Source organism: Mesoplodon bidens (genome assembly GCF_964165515.1).
Source record: "Mesoplodon bidens genome assembly, chromosome: X".
Taxonomy (NCBI): Eukaryota; Metazoa; Chordata; class Mammalia; order Artiodactyla; family Ziphiidae; genus Mesoplodon; species Mesoplodon bidens.
This window is the reverse complement of record NC_138163.1, coordinates 94,169,839-94,192,297: the sequence shown is the minus strand read 5'-3', so window position 1 is coordinate 94,192,297 and position 22,459 is coordinate 94,169,839. Positions and strand designations below refer to the sequence as shown.

Genomic DNA, 22,459 nt, shown 5'->3' with positions numbered 1-22,459 from the left:
TAAATGTTTACACGGATGTTTTGTTCATTATAACCAGGCCTCTTGCTGGACTCACTTAAGTTCTAATAACTTCTGATTCTCTTGGTTTAGCAAAATGGTTTTTCTTCAACAGCTATACCTTGTTTCCTGCTTTATGGAAATGGCTAGAACTTGCAGAACGGTGTTAATGGTGATAATTGACCACTTCATGCTTGCAGTGTGATGTTGACTGTTGGTCTGATGCTACCTTATCAAGGTAGTATCTTTACAAGTTAACCAGGAATAGTTACTGTTGGCAAATGCCTTGCATCTACTGTCAAAAGGTTTTTCTCTTTTGACATTGAGGTGATGAATATCCCAAAGGCAAATCATACTCAGTCACATTAGGTTTTTGTGGTATGCCATTGAGTTAGATTCATTTATTTCCTTCAGGATTATTCCATCTGTACTCTGAACTTCTACACCCGACTCCCAACCCTTGCACCCCTTTCAAATTTAAATGACCAGAGCTTTATTCTTTGATTTTTCAAAGAACCGGTTCTTAAGTGTATTGATCAATTCTACTATATTTCTGCTTATTTGTTCCTTTTATTTTAAAGCCTTGGTGGACTCCTAGCCTCATCTCAGGCCACTATCCTTTGCTCAAGCCTTGCCCTATCAACTGGACTCTTGCTGCCTTGAGCTAGATTACCCTGTTCTTCTTAATCTTCACTCTCACACAGACTTATAATTCAACCCAAATGCCACTGACGATAGAAAGCCTTTCCTGATCTCCCAGGCTAGACCAGGTACTTCTGCTGGGCACCCAGACCCCCTTCAGAACTGATCTGTCTCCACCCCTTGACTAGAAGCTCAATAGGAGGGACAGGGTTGATTCATCTGTCTTCTCAGTGGTCAGGAGGGCCAGGAACAGACAAGTGTGAACATTGGAAGAAAAAAAAAAAGATGAGCAGCCATTTGCATCAGGACCAAGGGATCAGGTTAAGGACAGACACACCACTGCTTTCCTAGATCCACACTTTGGGACATGGTCAAGGGGAAAATCTCTAAGAAGTAGAGCCTTGGAGAATGAGAAAAACCACACAAAGCAAGTACCACTTGAGGTTATTTTTCTAACTAAACTTTTATTACTTTTTTCTTTGAAGGCTGGAACCATCAAAGTCCTTAGATCAACTTTAAGTGCTGGATGGAGTAAAAAAACCACAGAAGACTGTTGGGCGATCTGTGAACACACTGGCAAACGAACAGATGACAAAACCAAACCAAAAAGGATGGAAAGACTGTTCTGGAGAGCTAGTCAAATTATTTGCTTATTAAAATTTGTTAGAAATAAACTAAAACATTAATAAATGAAATCAAAATTTTAAACTGAGCTCCAGGCTTGAAACTGTTATAAAGGCTCAGGAAATAGAAACTTCGGTTGGGCTGAGTGAATTCTCTTACAACCTGCTGGTTTGTTCCCCTAGAGCAAGGCGATGCTTTGTCCTTGGCTGCAATCTCTAACACCATCACCACCCCCAAGTGCAGATCCCATTCTGAAAAAGATCCCCCCAGTTCCTGATGACTCTGAAGGAGGAGGATGCACCCGTGTGGTGACAGAGATGGCTTTCTGGAGAGTCCATTGGATTTCTTCTCCAGCCATCTCGCATGTGCTCAAGAGGTGTTTATTTCTTTTTAAACTTGAAAAAAACTCCATTGTGAAAAGTGAGTTATGAAGAGTGCTCTTTATTTGAAACCTCCACAACACAGACGCCAATCTTGTCTCGCATTGAATCATTAGCTGTGCACATCAACACATTCCAAGCACAAATTAAGAAATGCAAACAGAACAAAAAAATATATATATATATAATTTTTTTCCCCTATCCAAAGGTTTCAAGTCTCAATGCAGCAAATCCTTCTGAACACAGAATCTGAGGAGCACACTGTTCAAACAGTTGGGACAAACGGGTCCCTGTAAAGGCTATTGCCTTTTTAATACGTGGGGCGAGGGATCATGGACGGCATGGAACGGGGAGAGGTGAGGAAAAGGGAGCGGGGAGAGAGAATGAGCAGGAAAGGGGGAACGGGTATGCGCTGGGGAAGATGGGGCAGCTGGGACACACACATGGTGAGTTGGTGGATTTTCACTTATTGGTTTTTGACATTTTCTTTCTGGTTCTTTTTTGTTTTCATTTCCCCCCTTCCCAGGTCCAACAATGGTAGAAAAACCCCACAGTGGTGGGCGGGGCCTTATTAGGCCAGCCCAAAGCCTTCAGAGCACTCCTGGATGGCCAATAGTAGCATGTGGCGGAGCTTCTCAAAGCTCTCATAGGCAGGCAGGTCCAGCTGATTAAAACTAGGGAAAGAAGAAAGATCAACTCGTGACAAAAGATGATAACCAAATCCGTGTTCCCATGGTGCCCACTTGACTTCTGCTTGTAGACTCCCAATCCTGTCCTAGCCTTGTCTGCCCTCCTCTAATCTGGCCCCAATACTGGACACCAGGCACCTAAAACATAATCTGACCCTGTCACTCCTCCTTAAACACCATGGCCCTACATGAAAGCTCCAAGGAGGCATTCAGGGTCACTGGTCACCCCTGCCGTTCTTTAGCATTCTGCTCCCTGCAACTCCTTGCTCTGGCTACGTTGAGCCCTGGAATACACCTTGTTCTCACATGGCAGTGTTCACCTGCAATGTCACCCCAGCCCCACTGTGAATCTGGGCTAGCTTCTCATCTCAAATATCATCTTCTCCACAAAAACCACCAAATTGTGAGTTACCCCAGGTCCGGGGTACCCGGGGCCAGATTTGCGCTCCTGACCACAGGTAGGGGCCTAGAAGTAGCAAATACGCAAATTCAATCTAAACGCTGAAAAGGAGAACAAACCCCTCCTCTTACCATGTGTGAGCTGAAGGCAGGCGGTCTGTGGACCTGTCATCTCGATGGATCTGAAACTTCTGAATGCCATTCATGCCTTCAAGGGCAGCAAAACCTTGCAGGGGCACCTTGGAAGTACCCGTGACAAACTGGAGGAACTTGGCACGGTCAGCTTGATCGAAAGAACGCAATGCTCTCCAGAACCACTGGATCTACAGGAATGAACACAAGAAGCCAGTGTTAGGTAGAGAGTTCTTGGAAGAAAGGGGGATGGGATTTGGAATGTTAGGCAAGTCCCTTCTGTGAGACAGGTTTCAGTTCCTCCATTCACAAGATGAGCAAGGAGATCACCTGAAAACTGAAACTCCAGAAGAGTGAAGAGTTAGGTACAGGTAAGCTGTCACTCAAAACTCCCTTCCCCTAAGAGTACTGGTTTACTTGGTGTCATATAAACTAACACTGCCTTAAGGATACAGGGAGGGATGCCAGCAGCAACTCACCTGAATAGAGTTGGACTGGTACTTGTGGTATTCAGTGTTGGATTTCAAATCGTCAATGTCGATTGTGGGCAGTCCTGATATGAGCAGCTCTAACTCCTGCTCAGTGAAGATGGAAATGAGGCGCTTTGGAATGATCTCATAGAATCCTTCTAAGAAAGCCGCCAGCTGTTTGCGGATGGCTCCTGGGGAGAGAACCAACAAGCCACGTGGCATCTGAACTCGTACAACTGTTAGAGGTCAGAGATCCCCAATCTGGCAGGATGCTGACTGATCTGCCTACCTCACCTACCACTCTTGTTTCTAGGCTCCCATATGAGGGTGGATGAAGGGAAATATTTTTTGGTCAGGTTTTTGGACTCCTTTTATGCAAGGCATTTGTGGCTGGCATAGGGGAAGAGAAGAAACAATGTCTGTGAAATGAGTGAGGCCTGACCTTGCCCCATACTGAGCAACTAGGGGGTCTAACGGACATTTCCCCTACCTGTCATTCTCATCTGGCACACCAGGTGTACATACTCCTTCTTATTCTCCTCTGTTACCAAGATGTTGGCCCCATTGGGTTTGAGGTCACGAACTTCACACACTCCAAACTCTTGGACCTAGAATATCCAAAACCAATAATATGAATCAGGCTTGGTCTAGGATGGAACTTACATAGATACCTGGAAACACACCCTGAACTCTTTGCTGTATCCTGGGCAAGGAGATGAAGCAAGGTCATAAAAAACAGTGACTTTTCTCATGAGCCCATAAATCCCTAATAGGGAAAGGCCAAGGGTTTGGTCCTAAAACATACAGAAACTATCAATAGTAAAAGGGAAAAGGGCATGGATAACGTACATAATGTAACACAACAGAATCTTTATGGAAAGCAGTTTGGGGGAAGAGTAACCTTGAAATTGTTTTGTTTTTCATTTATGTCTATTTGTACAATTTTTCTAGAGTGAACTGCCTTTGGGAATGAAGAATAATGTACTAGAGCACTTTTTCAAAACATAGAGGAAACCAGGAAACAGCCTGGATTGTTTTTACAAATTCTGTTTTTTCTGTTTGTGCCATCTCATGCAAATACCCACTGCTCTCTGCCAGATGGGGAACGGGGAATGGGACTTAAGACATCAAGATGCTTCCTTAGAAGCATTAGAGATTATCCAATGCCAGTTCAAGGACAACCCCATAATGGGCTTCCTAGACTAGCTGGGATGTGCCATGGTCAGGATCTCCTGACCTACCTCAGTGCTGAAGGTGAGGTCGTAGCCTAGTGTGGAGACATCATTTTCCAGCAGATAAACCAGGCCCTGGTAGAAGTGGTAATCTTCGCTCTCCATATCTGTATATCTAGATAAACAAAATTAGGGCCATGGGTTGGGGTGGAGAGGTAGCCTAGTGATGGGACACAAGAAAAGGGACCAGATTTCCAGGACTGAAGACAGTCCCAGGTTTGTGCCACATCCTCACCTGACAGACTTGCCCAAGATGTGTTTGTAGAAGGACCGAGTAAAGTAGCACTCCAGGAGGCGGTTGTCATATACAGCTTTGGCCACGATGCGTCCGACAAACTTGAAGTAGCTAAGGTGGTTGGGGTTGCAGTGGGAAGATGGATTGATGGTGTACGTGACCCGATCACCAGGTGAGGTACGGAACAAGGCATACATAGGGTTAAACATCTCCCGAGAGATGATCATATACCACTCCCGCAGGAGCCCTCCAGCATCCTGCCCTTCTTCTCCTTCAAACACTATATACCTGTATAAGAGAGCAGAAACAGGGATGTGCAGAAAGCCCAGGACAAATCCATTCTTTTGCACAGCATGACCTGAGTGAGCGATTGTGAAGGAGTAGCTGGGGAGTGCAGGGTCAGAGGACAGTGGTAAATGCAGAGTGCCAGGAGAGCCCAGAGGAGTGGTGGGGATCTGGAAGAGATGTCCCGAAGTATCAGTAAAGCCTCACCCATATTCCAGAAAACAATAATAGGAAAGGTATAAAGGCCTAATAAGAAAGTAGGGAGGAATCATCAAGTGGCATCAAAGAGACCTGAGCTCAGAGTCCGACGTCTGTAAGGATTTGGTGGTGGAGGAGTAGGGTTCAGTCTGTTTTGGAAGCCTCTCTGACTTCCTGTGTGACTACGTGGATAGTGAGCCCATGCCATAAGGGAAGGGAGGAATCAAGTTCCTGAGTTCAGGAGGATCAAACTACATCAATAGGTCTATCATCTCAATGGCTCCCATGACACGTGGTACTGCAAACTGCCAATCTCCTCTAGGTGGCGCCAGAATCACTAATGAGGGATTACCAATTTGGTGGGGAGCCACTCTTGCAAGTACGGTCTCCCTCAACCCAGGGTACCATTTGCTCAGCAGGGTTCCCGTTCCTAGTGTAACAACGGAGGAAGCTCTCTTTGCGAAGCCATCAGGTGTACCTTTGTAAATGCGAAAGACTCTCCAGTCTGTATAGGAATTGTTGGATAGCTCAGCCCAAGGGCCAGGTGGCCAGCAGAAGACCAGTCTCATGAGACTGGGTGGAGAAGACGGGTGATAGTTCAGTGAGATTATCTAAGCTGGATTCCTCTTAGGAATTCCTACTGGGGAGGGCAGCACCTCCCTAAGTTCCCCTACACATTTGGGCCCCAAGTAAGCCTTCACTACCACGTAGGGAGGGTCCCAACCCCCCCATCCTGTTTATTCTCTGCTCTGGGCTCTTACAATCGATTCTTCATTTCTTCAGGGGATTTCCGGTGCAGCTCACGATAGGAGTCTTCAAACACATGGTCACGGCGGACGTGCACAGCCATGTCTTCTTTCCGGAGCCCCTCGTCCAAACGCTCCAGCTCTTGGCGGAAATATCTTGGGAGGTAGGAAAGGAAGGAAAATAAGATTAGGGGTGGCAGAGTAAACTTTTGTTTGCCCGATTAGGATGAAGATCCGCAGTGATGTTCCCCCCATCCTCCAGACCCTCTGATCCTTCCAGTGTTTGGGAGAGGCAGGTCATTCACTACCAACTCTAAATTTTTCCCACCTCCATCGAATAGGGGCCCACAGACATTATGGCATGGAATTTCTGCAATAAGCAGGTAAGCATGTGTAGGTGCACAGGAAGGAAGAGTAAAAAATGACAGGAGTGTTGTGGAGGCTTGCCCCCCCCACGAGCCCTGCTGTGGCTACCTGCACCTCCTGTATTACCCCAAAGGAAGGACTGGGACTTTAGAAATCATGTGATTAAACAAAGGCATGCATTTCTCTGATGAAGAATGGAGACTGGGATGGAGAAGGCCAAGGAGTATTTAGGTACAATGATTGTCTGTGGCACAGACGAGTCTCTCCCCCACCTCCACCCCCCAGCATCCTTCTAAGGGCTGCCACCAAGGGAAACTTCTTTCCCTGAAAACATCATCCCAGGAGAAATTTTGGCTCCTTCCTGGGAGAGGAGATACCATTTAGAGAGTTCCCATCCCCCCAACACCAGGGCACATACTTGCGCTTGACATCAAAGTCGAGGACACGAATGTAGTCTACCAGGACAGCAAAAGGCCCGTCAGCGAGGTGGGTGGTGGACTGCCGTAGAATCTGGTTTAACACAGTGCGATGAGTCTCTGGGGGGGAGAAAGGACAGCAGGAATCAGCACATCATGGGTCTCAGAAGAATGAATGAAAGCCAACCAGCCAGCAATTCTCTCTTGTTTCAGGGGAAAAAAACGTAGTGTGGCACACAAGGACTTCCAGACCCAGTCCCTACCTCACTAGCCTCACTTTCCAACCCGCCCCCTCCGCCCCCCGCATCACCCTGCAAATCAGCTAAGAACAAAATGTATGAATTGACCCTGTAAAAAAAAAAATGAAGCCTTCTACATTCGGGGGCCTAAGCGTTGCCTGTACCTGCAAAGCGAAGAAACTTCTGTGTGTCAGGGGGCAGGCTTGATGAGATGTGCATAGACGAGGGCTCCCGGGAGAAGAATGGGTCAAGGGAGGAAGGAGTGGCTGGGGTTAAGGGGGCAGGGGAGAGTGGAGGAGGCTCGTCCTTGATGTGTGCCAGCTGGCTCTCACGGGTGTCTCGGACAGGAGGCTTGCTCTCCCGCTCTGTGGCATGGACCAGAAAGAAGGCCTCGACAGCAGGCTGTAGTACTGGAGGTAGGAACGATAGGATAGTGACAATTTACTTTATAAACTTCAACATATAAAACTCTTCCCCCCTCATCATCAAATTTCAAAAGTACTACATGAAAAAGTAATGAAAACTTGCAGGAGAAATATAATGGTGCCACAGAGGAAGTCAGAGCTTCCAGAGAAAAATGGGATAGGCAACCAGTTATAAAGATTTCCCCGGTCTAAAAAGTAAAAGATACCAGCTACCAAAAGAGAAGGCTAATCTTTTTTCTGACAATGAAGTCAGAGAAAAAAAATCCTCTTCTTTGAACTCCTATTATGGAGATCTGACGGAGAGGAGTAATCTGGAACGAAGAAAATTAAGCTGGCAGAAAGGGCCCTAGAGCAGATCAGTGGACCTGGGCCCTCCCTCAGACCACAACTCACCTAGCACCGCATGCTGGTCATGGGATTCCTCCAGTTCCTTTAGGCACTCTCCCAGCATGTCCCACAGCTCATCTAAGCTCAGTTGCTCGCTGAGCAGGGGTAACTCAGGTGGCCTCTCCTCCTTCTCCTTCTCCCCCTGTGGAGTTCCATCTGAGCCTAGAGGGCACAGAGAGGAGAGATTGGGAAGCCCCTGAGGTTTTTCCTTCATTCAGACCAAATGCACAGGCCATTAGACAGATCAAGTAGATCGGTCCACTGGCCACTGCGTAATTGAGTGACATGTGAAAGCAAGCTCTAGTCCTATACTAGATGGCATTTAAACTTAAACTGAATAAAATTAAATACAAGAAAAACTTTGTCTAGTTGCACTAGACACTTTTTCAAGTGCTCAATAGCTACATGTAGCTAACGGCTACTGCAAGAAAATTCTACCAGACAGCACTGGTCTTCTCATTGCCTTACTAGCTCCCAGAAAACCTATGGATTATTAAATGATTTAATATATTTTAAAAACTGGATGTCCTATGACAACATTATCCCACAGGAATGCGTTAAAAGGGTGCCTGGTGGTGCAGTGGTTGAGAGTCCGCCTGCCGATGCAGGGGACATGGGTTCGTGCCCCGGTCTGGGAAGATCCCACATGCCGCGGAGCGGCTGGGCCCGTGAGCCATGGCCGCTGGGCCTGCGCGTCCGGAGCCTGTGCTCCGCAGCGGGAGAGGCCACAACAGTGAAAGGCCCGCATGTCGCAAAAAAAAAAAAAAAAAAAAAAAAAAGGTGCCAAAAAGCATTCTATATGAAATTAACCTTGAGAAATGCTGCTAGTAATAGCATCCACTGTGTGCCAGGTACTGCTCTAAATGCTATATATACACGTGTTAACTCAATCCTAACTATGAATATCCCTATTTTAAATGAGGAAACTGAAACAGAGTGGTTTGCCTTAGGTCCCAGAGATAGTAAATGGGGAGACAAGACTCAAACGTATGCTATCTCCACACGATATCATCATAGTTTCTTGTTTCTTTACTACAGAAATTGCAATGTGTGCTATGAGTCTCCAATGAGGACCAGGTGGTGATGGTTAGTGATCTTAGTTGACTGGTACAGGCCTATCAACATACAGAAACCAGGGTTCACTTGAACAAACTGGAAAACACTGAGCTTATGTATGTTGGAAGCAGGGGATCCAGCAGCCATTCCATGAAGACTGGTTCTCCCTTTTGTTGGGCTGGAAATGGGAAGTAGTACTGACCAATGGACTGAGTATCTTGAGCACTGGGAGATGGCTGGTCCACATCCATGGGTGATTCCTCCCTTCGGACAGATGCCTCTGACTGGCTTGACTCCGACTGGATAAAAGGGAGACAAAGTCACATAAAGGGTGCAACTCTGCTTTCCTCAGGGACAGGCGAGAGGCTGTCCTACAATCTCTCACATACCATAAGCTTGGAAAGAAGCCTCCCATGTCTTCCCATATGGAAAGAAGTTTCCTTAGGTAGCTCTCCAGGACAAAAGAATGGCCTTCCCACCTCCTTTGCTGTCCTCCACCCTGAGCTAGCAAGCTTTTGCAAAGAGCTCCCTGGATGCCCCATTTGCCTCCACTCTATTCCAGGCCTGTGTCCAGTCAGGAACCATCCTCCTGGACTTCAAGACTTCTAGGGACAGTTTACACACGTATATATACCTATATATAAAACTCAGATGGGCAGAAGGTAGGTTTACTCTTTGTTCCTTTTTGCTCACAAAAGGGGAAATAACGGCAATGAATTAGTGCAATCTTTGATGGGTGGGATTGGCTTTTTAAAAAAGCCAACATCTGTCCTATCAGGTGTGGGAAAGAGACTGGGCAGAAAAAATACTCCAGAATTAGAGTTCTCTATTCTTCCTTTCTACCCTGCTGGAGCTACAGCCCTTAAATTCTAGGCTGTTCCCAGCATGCTCAATGAAATCCCACTGTATAATAGTAATTACAGACAAATAAAAAACAGGCCTCGAGATATCCTTATTTCCCGGATCTTGGGAAGGCAACTTGCATGTTGTTACAAGGACAGGAAAACAATGAGTGCCACAGCGTATATACATGATGCCAGGCTTTTCCTACAGCCACTCTGTGCTGAGATCCCAACAATGAACTGGCTACCTAGGAACCTGAAAAGGCTTCCTCCTAAAAGTGCCCAAGTGCCTGGGTGCCAAAGGAGTATGGAGAATAGAGGCAGAGACCAGGGTGGAGGGATCAGCCATGGCCAGAAGAGGCTGTGTGGGATGTGTACCAAGCTTGGGGGACTTTCAAGGGCAGGATTCCTGACGTGTCTCTGAGGTACTTGCATTGTTCCATGAGAGTGAAAAATCTTTTATCACGAATCCCCTCAGAACCCAGACACTTAGCATTATGCAGTTTGCAAAAGCGCCACTGTTGACTGGATAGCTGGGAGTGGGGAATGATGGCCAAGCTTTAAATCAAACCAAACCAAACCAAACCAATAAACAAACAGTAAAGAAAGCACCAAGAGAAAGTAACCCTGTTGTCCAGAAGCATTCATATAGCAAACTTAATGCAAAAGCATACAAGGTAAGGGCAATGAAACCCCACTGATGATGTGGTGGGGGAGGGAGGAGAGACAAATGAATGAGGGGCCACAGGCATCATGCTAACCGTTGCTGCTTGTTGCTGTCTCCGCGCCCTTTGACCCTCACGTACCATTTGTATAATGGCATCAGCCTCAGCCTCCAGCTGCCGAACAGCTGCCTGGATGCTGCTAGCTGAGCCTAAACCGGAAGAACCTGGGAGAAAGAAAAAAGAAGATGCAAACTGTAGAAAGAGAGAATGCTCAATATTCTCTCTCCCATCTCCTGGGCCACCACAGGGCACCTTGCTGAAGTCTTTGAGCTTTAAGCTCAGGAAGCCTCAGAATGCTCATCATCAGGCACTAAGAACTACCATTACAGATAAGGACAGGCGACATGGGGCTGGGCAGACGGATGGTGGCAGGTGAGAGAGTTCTGCGGGACAGGGGGAAAGATGTTGGATTTGGCATGCCACAGCTGAGGCAACATGGCTACAATATTTTAGCCAAGAGTGTTCAAGGAAGCAGAGAGGAGACAAACTCAGTGAGTTAAATCTTGTTCACCAAAAGATCTGTCCCCAATTTCCTTGCCAGATTTCCACTCCCCTTTAATTCCCACTTGCCCTAGTGAAATTTCCTATGCAGACGGCTTGAGTGAGATACAGAATGCAGCCACCAACATTTTAAGATAGGATCATCATTTTCCTTAGAAAAGATCAAACAGGAAGGAGACATGACATTAAGTCTTGCCCTCCAGGGTATCTTGTTTTTCCACCACCAACCCTGCCCCTCAACTGGACACCCCAGTTCCATACCTAGCCTGCCTGTCTGCTTGGCTTTCTTGTTAGCTCGGCGTGTGTCGTCCCGGAGCTGGATGATGACCTGCAGTACCCTCAAGAAGAACTTCTGGGTAGATGTCTTGGATGTCAACATGGACATAGAAGGCAACTGGAGCTCCCGGCCACCCAGAGGTCGCTTCTGAGATGCCACGATTACCACATTCTCAGCCATGTCGAACCTGGAGAGTGTAGAGGTGGCTTGCGCATACTGAGAGCATCAAAGCATCAACACCCAGAGCAGGTAGGGCTTTCTTGTGTCAAGCAGGGGGTAAGGAATCTCAGAAGAAAATCACACAAGTAGGAAAAATAGGGCCGAGTGTGTACAGGACAGAAACAAAATCTGTCCAGGGAAGAGGGAAAAAATAACCAGGAAGCCAGGAAGAGCCACTCTTCAGAATGTCCCTGATCCCAACCCCACAGCCAAATGGGCAGTTGCCACCTACCTGCTCTGCATTTTGCCTTTCAGCTTGGTGGTCTGTGGCTGCTCCTCAGGCAGGCCATCAGGGGAGAGGGTCTCACACTGGGCTCGCCGCTGCTGTTCCAGATTGTATTCCCGTAGTTCAGCCAGAAGTGTTCCTGGGCAGGCAGAGAAGCCAGCAAGTGTTCAGAGACTTCCTTAATGAAGCAGTGAAAAGCCAAACCTTTCCAAGAAAACTTCCTAGGTGCTTTGCTCAGCTGCACTGAACCTGGAGTGAGCAGAAATTTTGCTCTGTTCATTTTACTATGTGTGCTCACAGATCAACTAACTGCTCAGGGGCCACTGGTTTATCTGGCCTTGAGAATTTGCTGAATCTACAAGAAATACAGCTCAGTGCAGAGGGGAAAAAGTATCTTTTTTGAAGCCCGTATACCTCTCAAACTTCTTAGGTTTTTGTGGTAATCTCAGGCAAATTGCTTAACCTCTTTCCCAATTTGCTTACCCATCTTAATAATGGGGCTCATACTGCCTAACCTCACAAGGCTGCTTTGAGAATTAGGAGATAACTGTCTGCTGCAGAGTGCCTAGGATACTGCCTAACCTATGGATGTTGAATAAATGGTGGCAGTCAAGAAAGATCAGAGGCCTCTTTTGGAAGAACTCTGTAATTCTCATGCAACAAAGAACATCCTAGGTCACACAGTTTAATTGACTCTCGTATCACCTCAGCTCCAGGGATGTTTGTGAGGAGATAACTACACAGGTGGTTGAGATCTAGGGAGACCCATGATTGGGATGGGGGGTGGGAGAGAGCAAAGAGAGTCTCTATGCTGAAAGCAAATCTGGCCCTACTCCTTGATTCAGTCACCCCATCACCTGGGTTTTAGTTTTCTTCTTGGTACAACAGGAAGACTGAAACTAGATAATTTGCAAGTATTCTTAGAATTTTTGTACCCTCAAAACTGCACAAAGGCAGAGAGTATCATTCTTTCAATTCCCGAGCCTAAATGTAGCATAGGTGCATCTCTGAGGTGGTGAACTGCCTCATCAGGCTCATCATAGGGCTCTTATGAGTGCCCAGGATAGAAAAGCAATGTTGGTCCTATGGGTGCTCACTTTCCTTCACTAAGCACCAATTACCAGCTGTGTGCCAGGGATTGGGAATGTAGAGAGAAGACCAGCCCTGCTCTCAGAGAACTGGGCAGAGGAAAACAGATGACAACCTAGTATTATCAGTGCTGTGACAGAAGAGCTCATGGGGCTGTGCTACAGATGCATAGAGGAGTTTGATTCAGCCTGGGGGTTCAGGGAAGGCTTCCATAAAGAGGTGACACTTAAGTGGAAGGTTTCAGAAAAACAGGGTGCTTTACTCCTATTATTACCTATCTGTTTACAAAGGGTATAACCCAGATGGCGGGCTCCATTCAGCAGCAGCTTCAAAACAGTGTCCCGGGTCCCAGGGTCCCCCCGAGAGAGCTGCAGTAACACATTGGCTGCATCCTCTAGGCCTTCTTCAGAACAAGAATGGGATGTCAACACCTGGGAAAAAGAAAGGAGATGGGGTGAGCCCCAACTTGAGAACTAAAATATTATCTACCCCAGTCAACTCTTTCTCCCCCAACCTTGGGAGGTCAGAAGAGCTTGGACTCACCTCCACAGAGAGCTGGAGCTGATTTTCAGTGAGGCCAGAGGATACCATCTTAAAGTCTGTGCTGCTGCCGATATCACCCACCTTCGCTGGAGATTTGCTGGCCTTAGTAGTAGTAGAAGCTTTGAGGAAACAGACAGAACACTGTAAGCCTCTGAAACTCACATGCCAGAGACTTAAGTGGCAGAGCCAATCGCTGCACTGCCCAGGGCTTCAAGATGGAAAAGTAGTGAAAATGAAGATCCACCCCACATAGCCAAATCCAAATGACTTGGGATACCAAGGACTCTTATAAGACTGTACCTTCTAAAGTGACAAAGAATCCCAGATATTTCTCGCAACTGTTCCCCTACCGTCAGAGGGCCCTCTGAAAGCCCCCCTTCCTTCAAAATCTGTTTCTTCAAATGATTCTTATTAGTGTGCCACAGGGCTCATTCCCTTCACTTCCTGCGGTGGCCTGGCTACTTGATTCTACCCTGATTCCCACTGTATCCTGCTTGCTCTTGAACTGCTTCCTCTGAGAACTGGCTCCCTCAACCAGGCTAGAAAGACTGGGGATTCTTTAAAGACAGGGACTTTCTCCCCCTCCTCCTTTTTTGAGCTTAGCCTAGGGGAAGCCACATTCAGTGGTCTCCACAGGAGTGGTGGAGGGGGGAGGGAGTGGAAGACGGAGAGAGAGAGAACTTGGACGAATGAGGGTGAGAATTAACACATTTGGCTCTCACAAACACAAACCAAGCTGATTGTTGTCATTTAGGGAGGAATACCCGGGTGGGGGAGAGTTGGGGGTGAGGTGGGTGTACACACCCCACAGCTCCCAGCCTATATCCACACTTACTTGAAACAGTAGTGGTAGAAGTCGTGGGGGTAGTCACTGTGGTTGAAGCGGCTACAGCAATGGTGGATATAGTCGTGGCAGCAACCAGGGACGGAACAGAAGTGACAGGGGTGGTTGCAGCAGGGGGAGTGGGTGTGCTGGAGGCAGCAGTGGTAGTGGTGGTAGTTGTGGTTGAGGTGGCAACAGCGGTGGAGGAAACACTGCTGCCAGAATTAGCCTGTGCTTCCGACACTTTGTTTTCTGGGAGAGCAATTGAGATGAGAGAAAGGAGTCTGAGGAGTTTCTCAGTTAAGAGAGAGCTCCGGCGGATGACTGGGTGTGACAACATGTTCATGAGCTGCCCCAGTGGAGAGGCCTCGAGGCTGTATGGGGAAGTTTCCCCCTCACCACCAGCGCTCACTGGCACTGACTTCACAGAGTTCTTGCCTTTCCGGCTGACATTCATGTTGTCCAGTTTTACCAATAAGTCCCAGAAGTCTGTGCAAATGCCACTGCTCGTGGACTGTGAAGAGCATGGGCTGCAGGCCTGCTTACTGCCCCTCTCCCGATCACTCTCACAGTTTGTTTCTTTGGTCCGCTGCTGTGTGAAGTGGCTGGGAAACACCTGCCAGGAAAAGAAGGACAGGCTTGGTCTAGGAGGTCTACACAGAAAATGTCTTGTGACAAGGAAAGACAACTGGCTCCTAGACTCTCCACTCCTTTGGACAGCTTTAGTAACACTGGAGAGATGTAACATAGGAGTTTTATCCAACTGATGTTGTGAAGCAGCCTAGAGAAACTAACAAAAGCTCCGTAGGGAGACAGACGATTAGCAAACTTTTCTGAGCATCTATCTCTATACTTACAAAATGGGGAGGATACCTACACAGCTGTGCAAAATTGTTGAGATTAGAGATAATGCATTTTGCATAGTGCCTGGTATAAGGCAGGCCCTCAACAAATGGCAGCAAAGCTTATGAAAAAGAGGACTGGAAAAAAAAAGGACTGAATTAAGTCCTAGGTCCAGCCAGCTCCATCACTTACTAGCCACATGACAAAGCCACTAAAGATTTCTGTATCCTAGCTTCTTCATCTGTAAAATGGGAACCATGCAGACCACTGAGGGTTGTTTGATGGCTGAATGAGACAATGCATAAAAATTAGGAAGAGTGAACACAAAAAACCCACAAAATTATTTACTGGACAACCTTCCAGAAACAATACAGGCCTCAGCACCAATGATGAGGACCTGGTAGCTCCCTCAGAGTTCAGATTTCACCTACGCTATGGCTGACAACTGTCTTCCATCCCCAGGAGTTGGGTTCCTCCAAGCTCCTCACCTTGGCTAATTGAATGAGTGTATCCAGAACGTGTCTGCAGACAACAGGAGCAGCCTGAGGGTGGATGTGGACAGTGGAGCCACTACTTGCATGCTTCTCAGTATGTTTGCGCCCCCCTGAACGCTGGATCTGGAATATATTAGTCCTGCAGCCTAGGGCTGCATCCATGGATACTGAGAGCCAGGAAAGCTGGTTGGAGCTCTTAGATTCCATCTTGTGTAGCAGGTCCAGGGGCCGGTTCTCATGGCTGCTTGACCCACAGCTCTTGCTTGACTTTTTGCCCTTTTCCTCACTTGAGGAGAGCCTGGGTGTTTCAATGCAAAGCTCACTCTCACTGCTGCGCTGCAAGATGGAGAGCAGGCTTCGGATGACCCAGTGGCGGGTCTGGGCATGGTAGCAGAGATTTCTCAGTACTCGATGTAGACGGCTAGTATTGAGCTTCGGCTCATCCACAAAAAGTAGGACCAGGAGACAAGACAGGGCTTCGTGATCCAGGAGCAGCCGTCCTCGGAGGCGTAGGAGAGTGTCCACATTACTGCCAGAAGGCCTGGAATAGAGCACGGTTTCTGGGTAATACTTCGGCTAGAGCTCTGGGATCAGGCATAGGCCTAGGGGAGGGGGATGAGCTGGATACATCCCAGGAGGCTCGAGCAGGGAAGGTGTCCAGTCCAAGGACTCTTAAGTATTCTTAATAGTAACAACAGCTGTCCCCTTGAGTGCCTACTATGTTCCAGACACCCTACAATATCTGTAACAGCTTTCCTCACGGGGCTCCTATAAAGACTAGAGAACCACCCAATTTTGAGATGATGAGCAAGAGGCTCAGATAGGTTAAGTGACTTGCCCTACATCACACAACGACTGAGAAGAGAGCAGAGATTGCAGCCCAGGTCTGTATCAACTGCTAAAACTGGACTGCCCATAAAGTCTTAGGACACAATGCTTACTTTGGCCTTCTGTAGACTACCAGGAGGTTGCCTGCTGAATAGGGACTGATCACTCCACGCCCTGGCCTCGTTAATAATGAACTCTTCTGCAGCCTAGATGTTGTAATCTCAAGGCAAGCGGTTCTCACTGTTTTCCTATTTGTGTGGGAGGCAGGTGGCTTTCCTTGTTGTAACCACAGCTAGAGCCTGCTGCCTGCCTACATTACTTTGTGATTATGGTCTACAGTAGCTACACTAACCAGAAGTGTGGCTTTCTGAAGGGGGAGTCCAAAGATCTGGCTTCCCCATTCATTCAAGTAAACATCCTAGAGAGGTCATTCAGCCTCTCCACCTATAAATAAAGGGAGTTGGACTAGTAGTAGACATGAAAGGTGGTATGGCAAGGAAAAAAAGACAGGCAAAGGGTACCTATTATGGCTGCTGCTACCCCCCATCTGGAAGGTGCCGCCTCTCTGCACGGCAAGCCGAGTGTATTGGACCCCACGGTTGCCACTCAGGCGACTGGTGAAGGCTGGAAGGAAAGAAAAAGGAAACTGAAATTGGGGAGGGGGTGTGTGCTGAGCTGGGTCCAAGTAATACAAAGGGGGAACAAAGAGTCTCATGTGGCCAAAGCCAGACATTCCAGAGCCCTCCCACTTGCCTCCCTCTGTACCCGGGCTTCGAAGAATGGCAGAGAGTGCAGAGGTGCTGCTGTGCCCAAAAAGCCGCTCATGCATGAGCTGCCTCTGCCGGGCTTCCTGCTCTCGCCTCAGGGCTTGAGCCTCAGCTGCAATGTCAGGTGGCATCACGGCCAATACGCTGTCCTCCATGTCCTCTAGGACACTACGGCGCAGGTCTGAGGGCAGAGTCTGGATGAAGGTCACAGGGTCCATAGGGGTGTCTGAGCTGGCATTCTGTGCCAGTTCCCGTCGCTGTTGCTCAGCTCTCTGCTGTGCCAGTACCTACAGAGCAGGAGGAGTCAATGGGGGCATACCCACAGCCAGGTAGCCTGGCACCACCAGCCCCCCCGCTCACATACTTCTTCCTGGATGGCTGGAGGCAGGGCGGCCAGGAACTCAGGGCTCACTTCGGTCACACCAGGATTCCCCACCACTGCAGGAGCTGAGCTATTTGTCGAGGGGGCAGTCCGCGTTGGTGGACGAATGCCCAGCTGGTTCTGCAGAACTTCTCGGCGAATGTCATCAGGGAGCGCGGCCAGAAAAGAGGGGTCCACGCCTTCGGGGAGACTAATACCTGAGGGGAGATGCAAGATGTGAAGGGACTCTCACTTCTACTGACGCCTAAAGATGTACTTGGATCAAAGAAACCCATGGCCTTGGATGAGGGAGACCAGCTTTCTCTGTCCTCATTTCATGCCAAGGACACAGGGGACACAGAGAAGACCCACCCACCCTTCCCTAGGCTCAGAACAGCTCTTGCTATATGCCAAGTTCTGTGTGTGCACTGTCACTTAACCTTCAAGACCCCACCACGTAGCTGTCATTACCCTCTCAGTATCAATGAGGATCAGGGAAGTTAAGTAATGGCTCCAGGTCCTAAAAGTAGGAGGTGGCAGAGAGAGGATTTGAGCTAAGATCAGTTTGACTCCAAAGGCCTGGGCTCATTCCATTGTGTAGCATCAGCATCCCCTTACTGCAGGCCCTCCCCCCATATATATGCCACCCGCCATCTGGATGGAACGGTTCGACTGGTGGGCATTTCCATGCCAAGGGTTACTAGAAGCCTAAACAGCCCCAGGATGGCCTGAGCACACATGGAGCTCACCTGCTAGAGGATCTTCTTCTTCACTGCTTGTTGAAGGCAGTGGTTCTTCTAGGATTCCCCGGGAATCTGCTCCAGAAATGGCCACGGCAGAATCTCTGGTGGAAGAACTCTCAGAGGATGCAGGGGTAGAGCTAAAGGAAATCATTTGCAGGTTCTCTGTATTATATTTTCCCACTTATAAAATATTCCTGTAGTACCCCTTTTCTCACAGAAGCCAAGTTGATTTCCCCAGTATACAAAGCATGTGCACTGAAGTATGAACGTGGCTTGAAATACCCACCAGCACACCCTGCCCTCCTCTCACTCACACAGTGCTTACCTGTCCTCAGGGGGCTGGGTAGGTTCCCCTGACCCATCACTCCTGCCTTGCACTTCTGTCACAACTGGCGGGGCATCCCCAGGAGTGGAGCTGCCTGCTGTGGGCTGCTCAGAACTGCCAGGTGCTGAGGTGTCACCCACAGCTTCCTCCAGGGTGCAGGAAGCCAGGCTGCTGGTGTCCATGGGAGAGCCTTCCAGCTGACTGCTGACAGCTGTCAGAGCATCAGAATCTTCAGCTCTCTCTGGGGAAAGAGAGGCTAGGAGGAAGTCACATGGAGAGGTTAGATCTGTGCTTCGAAGAGGGGGAGGCTGAATTAAGAAGTAGCCAGATCAGACCTCTCACTTCTTCACCTTCACTTCACGCTGGCCTGATGCTCCCCCCTCAATCTCATTTGCTTTAAAAAACTCATCTCAAGCCCTTTCTATTATCTGTTGAACATTTATGGTGTTCCAAGCATGCCTGTGAAACATCTTCTCTAGGCACACCAGGTAAGGGATCCTGTCACTTTCAGATTTCCTGCAGGCATCATTTACACAAGCTCTTTGGTTCTGCTTGTCTAAACAACAAGGTTCCTTTAAGGCAAAACCCCCTATACCCTAAGGTTTTTCCAGAGCATGTCACAGGCAGTAGAGTAAAGAGCAGGAACGGCAAACAGGCTTGTTTACCCTGTTGGGACACTGCTGAGAAGAATTTTGAGGCCCCATTTCAAACCAGTGGGAAATAGTGCCATGAGATAAATGGTGTTGCCAGGATGGGAGAGCTGCTAAGTGTGCGGTCACGTGCTTGCCCATTCCTGGAAATGTTGAAGAAAAGCAAGCTTCAGAGTTACACAGATCTGGATTTTAATCACAGCTCAACCACTTACTGAGTGACCTTGGGCTAATTATTTCACTTCTGAGTTTCAGTTTATTCATGGAGATAACACCCTCTACTTTGGATGATTGTTTTTTAAAGAAGTTAAATAATAAAATAATAAGCATGGCATGATAGCCAGGAACAGAGTGATCACCTCAAACTGTTGGCACCATCACTAGTATCATTAAGACACTCCGATGTATATATAATCACTTGAGGACGCAGAGAAGAAACCTCAACTCTAGCTAAAAAGGTAATGTGCAATATGAGACCCTACTATGAGGGCTTGAGCTTCTACTTTAGAAATTCTCTAAAGTAAGAGAGTAAAGAGAAACTACAGAGCTGTCCGTTCTTCCCCCCTGTTCTACCCCTACCCCCAAACCTTGAAATGCTACTCACTTATAGTGGGAGCTGGGGATAGCTCCATCTGAGTTGTTTCTGCTTCTCCACTTGACCTTGTGGGACCCAATTCCTCTGGCTCTACAGGCATCAATAACTGGGTAGAGCTTCCCGCTTCTCCAGTCGGGGACTGCAGCTCTTGAGGAATCTCTCCCAAGGCTGGTGGGGGTGGGAGTGTTGGTTGCTGTTGTGAGGGCTGCAGAGTGACAAGGGTCTCCTTGGGCTCAGATGTAGCTGCATCAGTTGAAGATGGGGTTGTTGGGTAGCTGTCAGGCATGGGAGTCCCATCTTTCTCGGAAAGAACGACAATGGGGTTGTTAAAAGGCAATCAGCCAAGGACCGGGGGACCACTCAATCAGCACATATGGCACGACAAGTATCCCACTCAGTCAGTGATGCAGGATTCCTCTCAGTCACCAACTGCTCCTAGGAACAGCTTGTGGCTGGTCTGGTATACTCAGGATGAGAGCTAAGGCACAGTGCTATCTTAGTCCCAAGAACCAAAAGATCTGACTCTTTGTAGACCCCTAAGAATTAAATCCATTCTGTGCCCTGGGTGGAAGGGGGAGAGTTCAAGTCACTTTATAATACTTGCCTCACCCTAAATACCACCTGTCCCCTTCCACCTCCCTTTTCTCGCAGTCCTGATTATCCAAGGAACATCTACAACTCTTGTCTGATGGAGGCAACAGTGTTAAGACTAAATGTGAATATGCAACACACCAGGGAAAGTAGTAAGTTGTATAGTTATCTTCTAATTGGGGCTTAAAATCCCTACCCCACAACAATACAACTTACTACCTCACCCCGGCAGGAGCAGAATCCTCTAGCAAGGGCAGTAGGCAAAAGGCCATTTTACCTGATGACAGACCCTTTCAAAGACCTTCTACCAGATTCAGGGCACCAGGACACCTACCCTCTTTCACTGCTTTAAAAAATACTGTGTAGGCTTTGGTACAATCATTTCCCAACTCAAGTGCCAAAGGAGACAGAAGGTATAGGGAAGCAGAAGAAAGTTCTGAGGAAATAGGGGTGGGGGAGACATATAATACCATATGGACCAGTTATTAGAATCACAAAATGGCTACTGATGTTAGGAAAATTAGGAGGAATAGAAAGCATATAGCAGTAATACCATTTAGCCCACCGAGCTACCTTCCCCAAAAGCAGATTGCTCAAGGCAACATTCTTAGACTTTTAGATTCCACAGACCCACGAAATTTATAGAAAAAGGAAAAAATAAAAAGAGACAAGAGACTAACACAGGGTCACCAACTTTTAATTTAGCCAAGTAAGAAAAAAAATCCCATTAATATCATTCAATAAAAATATTTTGATACCAAAGAAGTAGGAAATACATAATCTCTGTAATTTATAATAGTCCTTTAAACTGAACAAACTCAGCTTTTTGAAAAACTCATTAAACCTCCCTTATTCTGTTCATTTCCACTGCGGACTAGCATTTAGGAACCACTGTCATCAGGTGTTCTCATTAAGCACCACACCATGGGGGTCAGTAAAGGGGACAGGACACATGGCCTCACTACACATGCCAGAATGCAGTACAGCATAATCAGAATGAGAACCTAAAAACACAGCACGTCGGAGGGGAAGTGCACCACCGTGGGAAAGACAGTAGACTGTATAGTTATCTCCAAGATGGGGTATGACCCTAAAACTATACAATCTACTACCTCATCCCACAGAGCACCAGTGTTCATCTTCAGCCCACTTGGGCCAGCTATTTGGGTCAGGATAAAAAAACAATCAATTTAGCAAGAAGGGGAAAAGGGAGGGAGAGTTACCTGAGAGGTTCTGTTCAGTGGAGTCATTTGTCTTAGATGTAGTACACTGCAAAGAAAAGGGACAGACCAATGTGGGACTTTGCAAGCACATGAGACAGAGGTCAACTTTAATAGTTGCCATCTCCCACATATGTCACATATGACCTGGATGGAAGATGAGCAGTTTAGCATGCAAACATACCTCCAATTTCTCTAATACATACTCATGCTCAAGGACTGCTTGGGGACAAGGGAGAAACTGTCAGGGGGCTGACTAAACAATGAGAGGAAAGGATAATAAAAACCACATTGGAGATGGGCTTGGACATAGGACATGACCTGAACACAATCATTGAGACAAGCAAGAATTTCTTAAAAGTTTCATCTATATATATTTCCCTTCCTTGGGCTCATTTTGTACACTCTGGCTTTTTCAATCATATGCCAGGCTTATTTCCTATCCCTTTACACGTGCTTGAAACAATGTTACTATTTATTAGGCAAAAGTTCTATACAAAGGTATTTGTTAGATCAAGCTTGTTATCATAATTGAACATTACAATATCCTTTTAAATCTGATGCCCTGTTGAGTGAGGTATAATAAAGTCTTTCACTCAAGTCTTTTAGTTTCCTTGTATTTTTAATCAGCATTTACTTCATTTATTTCAAAGCTATACTATTCAAGGTTCCAGAGGTTTCAGAAGAACCAAAATCATGTTAGAGATTTCACAAATTGAGCCCTAGAAAATGACATGTGGTCATGGGGTTCAGGGTAGGAACATTTTCTCTGATCTGAAGCCTAAGCCCAACTTTATTCAAATGTTGGAATGGAATCATATTGGTAAGGTTTCCCTTGACACTTAAGAAGGCAATCCACTGAAACGGAACTGAACCATT

General features: G+C 47.3%; 1 protein-coding gene across 9 annotated transcripts in view; it reads right to left on the bottom strand.

Moving 5' to 3' along the window:
* Positions 1–1,688: 1,688 nt before the first annotated feature.
* HUWE1 (HECT, UBA and WWE domain containing E3 ubiquitin protein ligase 1) overlaps positions 1,689–22,459 on the bottom strand; it is a 143,634-nt gene continuing 122,863 nt past the window's right edge. For 8 of the 9 annotated variants that reach the window (XM_081221600.1, XM_081221607.1, XM_081221608.1 and 5 more), the window contains 25 exons: positions 21,584–21,629; positions 19,779–20,066; positions 18,525–18,780; positions 18,206–18,336; positions 17,460–17,674; positions 17,094–17,382; positions 16,850–16,952; positions 15,495–16,041; positions 14,176–14,779; positions 13,341–13,459; positions 13,072–13,228; positions 11,715–11,847; positions 11,248–11,450; positions 10,522–10,649; positions 9,121–9,217; positions 7,869–8,024; positions 7,215–7,460; positions 6,814–6,931; positions 6,045–6,185; positions 4,801–5,088; positions 4,575–4,680; positions 3,824–3,941; positions 3,343–3,524; positions 2,864–3,054; positions 1,689–2,317 (listed from right to left, as the gene is read on the bottom strand). In XM_081221600.1, the coding sequence (XP_081077726.1) occupies positions 2,215–2,317; positions 2,864–3,054; positions 3,343–3,524; positions 3,824–3,941; positions 4,575–4,680; positions 4,801–5,088; positions 6,045–6,185; positions 6,814–6,931; positions 7,215–7,460; positions 7,869–8,024; positions 9,121–9,217; positions 10,522–10,649; positions 11,248–11,450; positions 11,715–11,847; positions 13,072–13,228; positions 13,341–13,459; positions 14,176–14,779; positions 15,495–16,041; positions 16,850–16,952; positions 17,094–17,382; positions 17,460–17,674; positions 18,206–18,336; positions 18,525–18,780; positions 19,779–20,066; positions 21,584–21,629 (4,965 nt within the window). In that variant the 3' untranslated portion in view covers positions 1,689–2,214. The remainder of the gene's footprint in view (positions 2,318–2,863; positions 3,055–3,342; positions 3,525–3,823; positions 3,942–4,574; positions 4,681–4,800; positions 5,089–6,044; positions 6,186–6,813; positions 6,932–7,214; positions 7,461–7,868; positions 8,025–9,120; positions 9,218–10,521; positions 10,650–11,247; positions 11,451–11,714; positions 11,848–13,071; positions 13,229–13,340; positions 13,460–14,175; positions 14,780–15,494; positions 16,042–16,849; positions 16,953–17,093; positions 17,383–17,459; positions 17,675–18,205; positions 18,337–18,524; positions 18,781–19,778; positions 20,067–21,583; positions 21,630–22,459) is intronic. The other variant, XM_081221606.1, reaches the window with a different exon arrangement.